We start from the raw sequence: 12357 nt of genomic DNA, 5'->3' as shown, positions 1-12357 counted from the left end.
AGGGAGAGAAAGATAGAAACATTAATCATGAGAGAATCACTGATGGGCTGCTTCCTGCATGCCCTACATTGGGGATTGAGCCTGCATCCTGGGCATGCGCCCTGACTGGGAATCAAACTGTGACATCCTGGTTCTTAGGTCAACACTCAACCACTGAGCCATGCCAGCTGGGTTACTTGGTTTCTTTAGTTTCCTTTGTGCTTATTAGCAACTAGAGGCTTGGTATATGAAATTTGTGCATGGGAGTGGGGGGGGGTCCCCTCAGCTCAGCCTGTACCCTCTCCAATCTGGGACCCATTGAAGGATGTCCAACTCACAATATGGGACCACTGGCTCCTAACTGCTCACCTGCCCGTCTGCCTGATTGCCCCTAACTACTCCCCTGCCAGTCTGATCACCCCTAACCACCTGTGCCTGCCAGCCCCAACTGCCCACACCCCCCCCCCCACCGGCCTGGTCACCCCCAACTACCCCCCCCTGCTGGCCTGGTTGCCCCAATGCAACCTGCTCTTCAGTCCCTAACTAACCCCCATGCCAACCTGGTCACCCCACACAGCCAGCTGTTCAGTCATTTGTTCGTCCCTCATTAACCCCCTGCCAGCCTTGTCACCCCATGCAGCCTACTGTTTGGTCCTTATTGTGATGGAGTCCTAGACAATTTGCATATTCCTCTATTATTAGTATAGATTCTGCCCAAAGGCTACAAAAGAGGCAAGGAACTTCCTTCATCAGAATACACTTAGCAGGTCTTCCACCAGCTCCATCTTTTTTTTTTTTTTTTTCCATGGAGCCTCTATAAACATATTTATGGGCTGAACTGTACCCCCTGACCCCACCCCCAATTCATATGTTGAAATCCTAACGACTAGTACCTCAGAATGTGACCATATTTGGAGATAGGGTCTTTAAAGAGGTAATTAAGTTAAAATGAGGTCTCTGTAGAGGGCCTAATCCAATGTGATTTGTGAAATTAGGACACAGATAACTCTACAGAGAGAAAGATGACCGTGTGAAAACATAGCAAGAAGACTATAAATCAAGGAGAGACACCTCTGAAGAAATCAACCTTGTTGACACCTTGATTTTGAACTTGTAGCCTCCAGAACTGTGAGAAAATAAATTTCTGTTGTATAAGAAGCCACCTAGTCTATGGTGTTTGTTAGAGCAGTCCTAGCAAATTAATACAACACCTCAGTACAAGTCTTTATTCTGGATGGTCAATAGTGAAACTTCAAGCTTCCTTTTCCTACTTGAGTCCCAGAATGTTCACTGCTCTGATTGCTTCTCTACTGAATAAATATATATAATAATCTAACATTCCGGGATCTTATTTTCCAGAGCATATAGAAACCAGTCATTTTACATAAGAAACAAATTCATTATTCTTATATTTCTCAAACAGGGTGGGGAGGGTGTCTGTACACATTTGTGGGGATCCAAAAATTACATCAGGATTTTTAAATTGTATTTCCATTTGGAAAGCCACCTTTAACCAAGCACGGCTAAAATTTAAGTGCCATGTTTGCTTTCCAATGCCACTGGAGCCTCTTGGTGTCTAATAATAACAAAAGTGTATTAGTTCATAAATCATATTGTTGTAACAACTAAAAAAAAAAAATGAATTATATCATGCTATCCAATATGAACAGTGAAAGTTCTTAAAAGTCCTAATAGGAAAGTACAGGATTGAGTTGCAAGGCAGAATGCATTTGCCAAATTCATAAGAGCTTGTGTCTTCAATGAGATCTATATTCAAGTTGCAAATGGCAATTAAGTTAACAAAAAATGTTTGCCATATTAAATTAAATTATGTAACTAAATTATTAATTATGGGAATGGCATTTATTTTCTTGTTTTGTTTTTCTTTATACATTTATTGCATAAGAGCTATAAGCACAAAAACTTTCTATTTAGTCCCTGACCTTGGTTGGTGTCTCATACACCAAAAAGCTGTGGGTTCAATTCCCAGTCAGGACACATACGTAGGTTGTAAATTTGATTTTCAGTCGTGGAAGGTATGGGACACCACCAATATTTCTCTCCCTCTCTCTCTCCCTCTCTCTCTCTCTCCCCCCCTCCTCTCTCTCTCTCTCATCAATTTAAAACACACACACATATTTTCAGTTGAAGATTTTTTTTAAAAGTTTGTATTTAATTTGTAATAATCAAAGAAACATTCATTAGCCTGGCTGGTGTGCCTCAATGGTTGAGCATTGATCTATGAACCAGGAGGTCATGGTTCGATTCTCTGTCAGGGCACATGCCTGGGTTGCAGGCTCGATCCCCAGTAGGGGGTAGGGAGTGTATGTGCAAGAGGTAGCTGATCAATCAATGCTTCTTTCTCATCATTGATGTTTCTCTCTCTCTCTCCGTCTTCCTTCCACTCTCTGAAATCAATAAAAACATTTTTTACCAAAGAAAGAAAATCACATCAACACTGAGGTCTATACAACTTTTTTTTCCTTTAAAAGAGATACAAAAATTGTCAAGTTTGAGAAATCTTGCCTTATATAAGATTGCTAAATTTTAAACAAATGTTTTACTTACTTTTCTAAATCCAAGCTTCCATGGCTGTGTACCTAAAAACTTATCTATCTTTCCCAACACCTCTTCAGAACTTGAGCTTATGAGCTGCTTAAAGTGTCGAGGCAGAAGAACTGGAAGGAATTCCATTATTTTTGGAAACTTCAACGCTGTCATTACATTTATAAATGGAACTGCAGTATACAAGAAAAGAACACATCAAAACATACAAATGAGCTCACAGAACAACTGATCTGATGGATTTTCTTATTTAGTATCCCTCCCTCAAGAAATCCAAATCAAAGAGAGATTAATAAATTTATTTTAACCAACAAGAAAATTCATATTATAACAATGTATTTGTACTAGGATGGTTTTCACTGTATCTAACACCAAAAATTATGTTCTTTAAATGCTTAGGTAACTTCCTAGTCTTCTGTTTCGTTTTACGTGCAAATAATTAGAATAAAATTCTTGACTCAATGACATAAAGATAAAATCAAAGCTAAATATAAAAATAATACAAATATTAACCTTTATAATCAATTTTATTGTAACCATGATCTTTTTGTCATTGAAGTCATATGATGGTGTTCTGCCAAATTTATTTAAAATAACTAGTAATTGAAATAGTCCATATATGAATGTCCAAATAACAAACTATATTTTAAAAATATTTTAAATCATTTTGACTGAAATTTTTCCAAAATGGATTACTCATATTCTTGTCTTTCTCTTTTGACTTCTTAAATAGAGTAATTAACAATTCAACTTTTTCTTAATGTCTCAAAGTAACCCTATGGACACAAAAGTTAGAGAGAGAGAATCATAGTTTTAGAGCTGGAAAGTCACTTAAAGATCATCTCAACCAATCTCTTCTTATAAAAAAAAATTATATATATATATTATTTCAGAGAGGAAGGGAGAGGGAGAGAGAAACATCAATGATGAGAGTCATTGATTGGCTGCCTCTCGCACAACCCCTATGGGGGATCGAGGCCACAATCCAGGCATGTGCCCTTGGACGGAATCGAACCTGGGCCCCTTCAGTCTGCAGGCCGAAACTCTATCCACTGAGCCAAGCCAGCTAGAACTCAGTCTCTTCATATTAAAAATGAGGAACCTGGAATGTCAATGACATACTTCAAAAGCAATATAAACACATTTTCATCAAACCAATTTAAACAAGAATACTATGGCCCTGGCTGGGTGGCTTAGTTGGCTGGAGCACCATCTCTTAAACCAAAAGGGCACATAACTAGGTTTCGGGTTCGATCCCTGGGAGGCAACTGATCTCTCCATTTCTCTCTTTCTCTCCCCTCTTCTCCCCATCCCCCACCCCTGCCCCGCACCCTTCTCTAAACATAACCCCAGGTGAAGATTAATTTTTTTAAAAATTAAGATACTATGCCAAGATATCACTGTGGCAATATTTAAAACACTTAAATCAGTAAGTATCTTAATTACACTAAACTTGATAATAAAAATCACACCTACTTGTCTTTTCCACAGAACAGCACTTCTTGTAATCTTGCTCTGTAGATTGTTTTTTACCATTCTTCTTTTTTTTTTCCTCAAAAGTTCTCAAAGTTTCCCTAAGATTTTCAAAGTTGAGATTTTCATAGCCTAATGTTGCATTTACCCAAGCTAAAAATTCAGTTATAGTGTCACTGTGGACATTACAGTCTTTAAGAAAGAGGGAACAGATGTGTTTTTGATCTGGTGGTGACATATCAGACTGTAGAAAGTATGATGGAAATCCTTGAACTTGATAGTTCTTTGATCCTGCAGGCTTTACTTGTACCTTCACTCGCCACCAAGCACCCGTTAATGGAAAATGTCCAGACACTTCACACTCCTCTCCAGTGTTTTCATCAGAAATTACAACTAAAAATAAAAATTAAAAGTTTATTTAGTATATTTTAAAACCTCTTTCCCAATGTTTTTATTTTTAAACCAAATTCTTCATTCTCTGTAACTCCTCCGTGCTCCCCTCTGCCCCCGCCTCACACACATGGCACCCTGTACAGACATCTATTAGGGCGTCTATATTCCACTTACCTGTTTCTCTGTCTCCATCACTACCCTGTAAGGCCTCTAGCATAGGCAATGTTTCATTAGTCCTTGAGCTCCAATAGGTAAGCATGGTTTATGGCAAAAGCCTGCTCTTCTTCTAAAAAGTAGTCCTCTCTGCTACTTTGACTTCAGCTAAAACTGACCCTCATGTAGTTTCTAAAAAAAAATAAAATGTCATGGTCCCTCCCACCACCAGGCCTTTGAATAAGCTGTTGCCTCTGGCCTTAGGCATTCTCTTCTTTTCTCTTCTTTACTGTTTATCCCATTTATCTCAGCTTAACCATCTTCTTCAGGAAAGCCTTCACTGAATCTCACGAGTATAAGCACTCCAGCACAACTTACTATTTCTCCTAAGCACTGAGTAACGTTATAGTTACTCCTGTGATTATGTAAAGAATGTCTGTTTAATTCACTAGATTAGCAAGCTCCATTAGGACAGCAACCTTATCATCATATCTTTCCCGGGTATCCCTGCCACAAACACCTTGCTTGGAACATGGTAGCTAATCACTAATACTTTTAGGATAAATTACTAAACTCTCCACAAATACTTAAAAATTGTCTAAGCCTGTGCTGTCCACTCACGTGTAACTATCTAAATTTAAACTACATAGGATATTAAAAATGGTGGCCGAGTAAGTGGATGCTGCTCCCGGACCAAACTGGAATTACAACTATAATACAGAAAAACTTTCTGAATAATCAATGGAAAACTTACAGGAGAGAATCCTGATACCTAAGGACCAAAAGTGGAGACCACATAGGCACTGGTAGGAGGGACGGAGGCATGAAAGGGCTGGCTGGGTGCCCACAGACAGCAACTGAAGTCCTGGAGAGAGATCTCATGTGAGGTGGGTTGCCATTGAGAACTGTGGCATCTAATCTCCAACCTGGGCCCCCCAGCAGAGAGCACTAGAACTGAGAAAGGTACCCACATAACATCTGGCTGTGAAAAGCTGCAGGACTGCTTATCTTCCAGAAACAGACTGGTGGAAATTCACACACCCTCTTAAAGGGCCAACACACCCGTTAAGGTGTAGAGCCCCTCACCTTATGCTCCAGCAGAGGGAGGGCAGAGTGGATTGGAGCTGTGTAAGCAGAAGCTAGAACAGAGGCTCTGGGGTTAGAGCTCAGAAGCTCTAAGATGCAGCACTGGAAACAGGTGTCAGAAGGCAGACACCTGTTTCCTGTGCTGCATCATTCCCTCATGCAGCAGAGGTTATCTTTGTTACACAGACATTTGCTATACTGGCAACTTTGCCTGGAAGGAAGATAGCTGACTATTGGAAAACAACTTGCCCCAAGGTGTGGCATTCCTGATGGGTGGTCTCTGGAAGATCTCAGTCTCTGCTTGATCTAATTAGTCAGAAACAGTTTGACACACTGTTCAGAACCAGAGATTGAGGGGTGCAGCAGATCTACCTATATAGAATCGCAAAACCAAACAGGCATCCAAAATGAGACAAAGAAACAACCCCCAAATGAAAGAATAAGAGAATGCTCCACAAAGGAGAAAAATGAAATGGAGATAAAAAAATGTATCTGATATAGAGTTCACAATAATGATGGTGAAGATGCTCAACAGCATGAAAAAAAAAAAAGATATAGTAACTAGGAAAACAGAAATAAAGAATGACATAGCACAAACAAAGAACACATTGGAAGGAATACACAACAGATTAGGGGAAGTTGAAGCTGGAACCAGTGAATTAGAAGACAGGATTGAAAAAAATCCCTCAATCAGAGAAACAAAAAGAAAAAAACAATTAAAAAACAAACAAAAAAAAACACAAAAAACAGGACATCTAAATAAAAATAAAAATAATAAATAAATAAATAGGACAGCTTAAGGGAGCTGGGGGACAATGTGAAACATAACAATATTAGAATAGCAGGTGTGCCAGAAGAGGTAGAAAAGGAGAAAGAGATAAAGAACATGTTTGAAGAAATAATAGCAGAACTTCCCTAACATAGTAAAGAAAAAAGTCACACAAGTTCAGGAGATACAGAGAACCTCAAGCAAGAAGAAGCCAAACAGGTCCACACCAAGACATATCATAATTAAAATTCCAAAAATTAAAGACAAAAAGAGAATCTTAAAGGCAGCAAAAGAAAAGCAAACTATTGCCTATAAAGGTATTCCATAAGGTTGACACCTGATTACTCATTAAAAACTCTACAGGCCAGAAGGGAATGGCATGAAGTACTCAAGGTTATGGAAATCCAAGGATCTGAAACCAAGATAACTATATCCAGCAAGGCTATCATTCAAAATAGATAGTCAAACCCTAGCAGGTTTGACTCAGTGGAGAGAGTGTCAGCCTGCAGACTGAAGGGTCCTGGGTTTGATTCTGATCAAGGGGACAGGCCCAGGTTGTGAGCTCAGTACCCAGTGGGTGACTAACAGGAGGCAACCGATCAATGATTGTCTCTCATCATTGATGTTTCTATCTCCCTCTCTCCCTCTCACTTCCTCTCTGAAATCAATAAAATATATTTTTTTAAATGAAGGCCATCACAAGAGACAACAAAGGTCACTATATAATTCTAAAGGGATCAATCCAACAAGAGGATATAACCCTGATAAACATAAATGCACCCAATATAGGAGTACCTAAATATATTTTAAAAACTTATAGGGGACTTTAATGGAGAGATCAACAACAATACAGTCATAGTAGGGGACTTTAACACTCCACTGACTTCACTGGATAGACCCTCCAGACAAACAATTAACAAGGAAATAGTGACTCTAAAGAACACCTGGGTCAGATGGATTTAATAGACATTTATAGAACATTTCACCCCAAAACTGCAGAATATACATTCTTCTCAAGTATACAGGGATCATTCACAAAGCTAGACCACATGTTAGAACACAAAACAAATATTTAATGTTCAAAAATATTGAAATCATATCAAGTATCTCCTCAGATCACAGTGGAATAAAATTAGAAATCAACTACAGTAGAAACACCCAAAAACATTCCAACATTTGGGTTAAATATCATGTTACTAAACAATGAATGGGTAACCAATAAGATAAAAAAAATAAAAATAAAAATAAAAAACTTCCTAGAAAAAAAATGTAAATGAACAAAGAACAACCTAAAATCTCTGGGACATAGCAAAAGTAGTCCTGAAACGGAAGTTCATAGCACTACCAGCCTATCTCAAAAAAAAAACAAGAAAAATTAACAATAAACTAACTCTACAACTTAAAAAAAAAAAAAAACTAGAAAGAGAACAACAAGAAAATCCCAGAGTGAGTAGAAGGAAGGAAATAATAAAGATTGGAGCAGAAATAAATGACATAGAGACTAAAAAATAACACAAAAAATGAGCTGGTTCTTTGAAAGGATAAACAAGATTGATGAATCATTAAGCAGACTGATCAAGAAACAAAGATAGAGGACCCAAATAAATAAAATCAGAAATAAAAAATGGACATTGTGGATGAAATGGACAAATTCCTAGAAAAATACAATCTCCCAAAACTGAATCAGGAAGAATCAGAAAATCTGAATAGTCCAATAACAACTGATGAAATAAAAGCAGTAATAAAGAAAGAAAGAAAAAAACTCACAGCAAACAAAAGCCCGGGTCTAGACAGCTTCATGGGGGAGTTTTACTAAACATTCAAAGAACTAATACCTTATTTCTCAATCTATTCTAAAAAATCCAAGAGGAAGGAACACTTCCAAGCTCTTTTCATGAAGCCAGTATTATCCTAATTCCAAAAGAAGATAAAGACACTACAAACAAAGTTACAGGCCAATATCCCTGATGAATATAGATGTTAAAATCCTCAACAAGAATTTTTTTAACATCTATATTCAACAAAATATTAGAAAATCGGATCCAGCAATATATTAAAATGGAATACACCATAACCAAGTGGAATTTATTCCAGGGATGCAAGGCTGGTAAATATTGGCAAATCATTAAACGTGATACATCACATAAACAAATTGAAAGGCAAAAATCACATGATTATATCAATAGGCGGAGAAAAAGCATTTGACAAATCTAACACCTTTTTTTTTTAATAAAAACTTTCAGCAAAGTGGGAAGAGAGGGAGCATATCGCAACATGATAAAGGCCATATATGACAAACCTAAGAACAGAAACAAGACAGGGATGTCCACTGTCACCACTCTTATTCAACATAGTACTGGAAGTCCTAGCCACAGCAATCAGACAAGAAATAAAAGGCACAATACCAGACTTCAAGTTATACTACAAAGCCACTGTAATCTAAACAGTCTAGCACTAACACGAGGACAGGCATATAGATCAATGGAACAAGACAGATATCCCAGAAATCGACACAAACTCAATTCATATATTACAAAGGAGGCAAGAGCGTACAGTGGAGTCAAGAAAGTCTCTTCAAGAAATGGTATTGGAAAAATTGGATAGATGCATGCAAAAAAACTGAAACTAAACCACTAACTTACACCATACACAATAAACTCAAAATGGATAAAAGACTTAAATTAAGTCGAGAAGCCATAAAAATCCTAGAAGAAACTATAAGCAGCAAAACCCCAGACATCTCTTATAGCAATATGTTTATGGATACATCTCCCAGGGAAAAAGAAACTAAGGAGAAAATTTAAAAATGACACTACATCAAAATAGAAAACTTCTGCACAGCAAAAAACAAACAAACAAACAAACAAAAAAAAACACCAACAAAATGAAAAAGGAGTCCACTGTACAAGAGAACATATTTGGCAATGATACATCTGATAAAGGATTAATATCCAAAATATATATAGAACTCCTATAACTTAACAAAAGGAAGACAAACAATTCAATTAAAAAATGGGCAAATAACCTAAATAGACACTTCTCCAAAGTGGGCATACAGAGGGTCAAGAGATATATGAAAAAAATGCTCAAAGTCACTGATCATCAGAGAAATGCAAATTAAAATGACAATGAGGTGTGATATCACACCTGTCATAATGGCAGAATCAACAAATCCACAAATGACAAGTGCTGGTGAGAATGTGGAGAAAAGGGAACCCTAGTACACTGCTGGTGGTAATGCAGACTGGTGCAGCCATTATGGAAAACAGTATGGAGTTTCCTCAAAAAATTAAATATGAAACTGCCATTTGACTCAGTGATCCCACTTCGAGAAATATACCCTAAGAAAGAATGTATGCACCCCTTTGTTCACAGCAACACAATTACAATAGCTTAGATCTGGAAACAACTCAAGTGTCCATCAATAGATGAGTAGATAAAAAAGTTGTGGTACATTTATACCATAGAATACTATGCAGAAGTAAAAAAGAAGAATCTCTTACCCTTTGAGACAGTATGGGAGGACCAAGAGAGTATTATGCTAAGCGAAATAAGCCAGTCAGAGAAAGACAAGTATCACATGATTTGATACATATGTAGCATTCAAGTAACAAAATAAACTGATGAATGGAATGGATCCAGAGACATGGAAGCAAGGAACAGCGTGTGGAATCTTGGAAGAAAGGCAGGGGAGGGCGGGTAGACAGGAGATAATCAATCAAAGATCTTGTATGCATTTACATGGACACAGACAATAGGGTGGTGAAGGCCTGGGGTGGGGGGAAGGGAGTGGTCTGGAAGGGATCAATGGGGGAAAAATGGAGATATGTGTAATACTTTCAACAATAAAAAGTTATTTTTAATAATAAGGAAATAAAAATTAAAAAATAAATTTAAATTAAATTTTAAAATTTAGGTCCTTAGTTGCACCAGCTGCATTTCAAGTTCTCAATAGCCATATGTGACTAGTAGCTATTGTACTAGACAGCACAAATATAAAACTATGCCATCATCATAGAAAATGCCACTGGATGGCATTGGTCTAAAAAATATTCTAAAGAGCAGTCACAAGTATAATTCATAACATAGGAAACTACACACGCTAAACACGGATATCAATAGTATTAACACAAGGTTAATGAATTTATGATACCTTGATGGTGTTTCTTGGGTGCCTGTGATCCCACTTCTAGAAATATATCCTAAGAGATCTGAAACACCAATCAGAAAGAATGTATGCACTCCTATGTTCAAAGCAGCACAATTTACAATATCTTAGATCTGAAAACAACTCAAGTGCCCATCAAGAGATGAGTGGATTAAAAAATATTTTAATATATTTTTATTGATTTCAGAGAGGAAGGGAAATAGAAACATAAATGAGAATCATTGATCAGCTGCCTCCTGCACGCCCCCTACTGGGGGTCGAGCCCACAATCCGTGCTAGTGCCCTTGACCAGAATTAAACCTGGGAACCTTCAGTCCCCAGGCTGACACTCTATCCACTGAGCAACCGGCTAGAGCGCCTGTTTTCTAAGCAGCTTAAAAAAAAAAAAAAACACGTATCTGACTCCAGGCTGGATATGGAAATAGTTAAAAAGCCCCCGATTCACTACTTCAAAGAGTTGTAAACGTTAAAAGAGATAATACAAGCTTCATATATAGTATTTACTCAAGTTACTGCTACTATATTATTAATATAATTTTATCTTAAATAGAACAGCCAGGCCGTCTCACAGGGAGTCTGTGAATAGAGCTGGGGCGCCTTACCCTAATGTGACCAGAGCATCCCGCTTTTGGCGGGACAGTCCCGCTTTCGAACAATTTTTCCTGCGTCCCGCGGCGTTTTAAAAAAGTCCCGATTTTTTTTTCTAAAATATATTTTATGGATTTTTCACAGAGAGGAAGAGAGAGGGATAGAGAGTTAGAAACATCGATGAGACAGAATCATCGATCAGCTGCCCCCTGCACACCCCCCACTAGGGATGTGCCCGCAACCAAGGTACATGCCCTTGCCAGGAATCGAACCCGGGACCTTTTAGTCCGCAGGCCGACGCTCTATCCACTGAGCCAAACCTGTCCCGGCTCGATTTTTGGAAAGACTGGATGGATAGAAAGATTCACCCAGAAAGCGGTGCATGCACATACCACGCCACCCCCAGGCTCCCGGGCTCCCTCACCGCGGCGGCACCCCGGGAGGCTGCCGGCCTTGAGGCCCCCACTGCAGAGCTCCTCGGCGTCCACAAACTCCGGCTCGTCCTCCTCCTCCTCCTCCTCCTCCTCCAGGCAGTCATCGTTCTCCGGCACCAGGGCCTTGGACGGGAGCAGAGGTCCCTGCAGTTCGCGCAATTGCTTGTTCCTGGGGGCCATAACTCAACTCTCTGAAACTCAACCCTACCTGGGCAAACCCGGGCAAACCCGGGCTAGGTGGCGCCCTTCATCAGCCAATCAGGTTAGCGGCTGCAAGACCGTCAACTTCCGGGAACGTCAGTGCGAGCGCGGAGGGGCGGGGCTGCAACGAAGCTCCGCCCCCAAACCGCGGGCCGCGCGGTGTGCACCGGGCGCGCGGAGGGGAGGGGAGGGTCAGTGCCCGGAGGAACCAGGTGTTTGGGAGAAATCGAAATCGGCCCGCTGGGCAGCGGCATGTGTGGCACCTGCTGGACCGCTAGCCCAGGACATCTCCTTCGGAGACAGAACCACAGGGCAAGGCCACGTCTAGTGAGCCTAAGGAGCCCGGAAAAGCAAGCCCTCCCAACACTCCCAAAAGGAAACTCCAGATGCCCTTCAGGAGGGTGGCCCCCAGCCAAAGCACAGAACAGGGAACCTCCAATCTGAGACTAGTCCTGACTGTTTGGGGCCTCTGTTTCCTTAAGGTCTTGGATTTAGCCCTACCCGGTTTGGCTCAGTGGAGAGAGACTTGAAGGGTCCCAGGTTTAATT

General features: G+C 39.6%; 1 protein-coding gene across 4 annotated transcripts in view; it reads right to left on the bottom strand.

Moving 5' to 3' along the window:
• HELB (DNA helicase B) overlaps nt 1–11877 on the bottom strand; it is a 42795-nt gene extending 30918 nt beyond the window's left edge. For 2 of the 4 annotated variants that reach the window (XM_045588223.1, XM_036455361.2), the window contains exons 1-3: nt 11599–11877; nt 4021–4410; nt 2548–2717 (exon numbers count right to left, since the gene is read on the bottom strand). In XM_045588223.1, the coding sequence (XP_045444179.1) occupies nt 2548–2717; nt 4021–4410; nt 11599–11788 (750 nt within the window). In that variant the 5' untranslated portion in view covers nt 11789–11877. Of the gene's footprint in view, nt 1–2547; nt 2718–4020; nt 4411–11566 lie in introns of all 4 variants that reach the window. The other 2 variants (XM_036455360.2, XM_045588224.1) reach the window with 2 other exon arrangements.
• Between the last annotated feature and the right edge of the window lie 480 nt (nt 11878–12357).

The sequence above is a fragment of the Pipistrellus kuhlii genome, unplaced genomic scaffold (genome assembly GCF_014108245.1).
Source record: "Pipistrellus kuhlii isolate mPipKuh1 unplaced genomic scaffold, mPipKuh1.p scaffold_m20_p_3, whole genome shotgun sequence".
In the NCBI taxonomy this organism is placed as follows: Eukaryota; Metazoa; Chordata; class Mammalia; order Chiroptera; family Vespertilionidae; genus Pipistrellus; species Pipistrellus kuhlii.
Note: the sequence above shows the minus strand (reverse complement) of the source record. Positions and strands in the feature narration are given on the sequence as shown.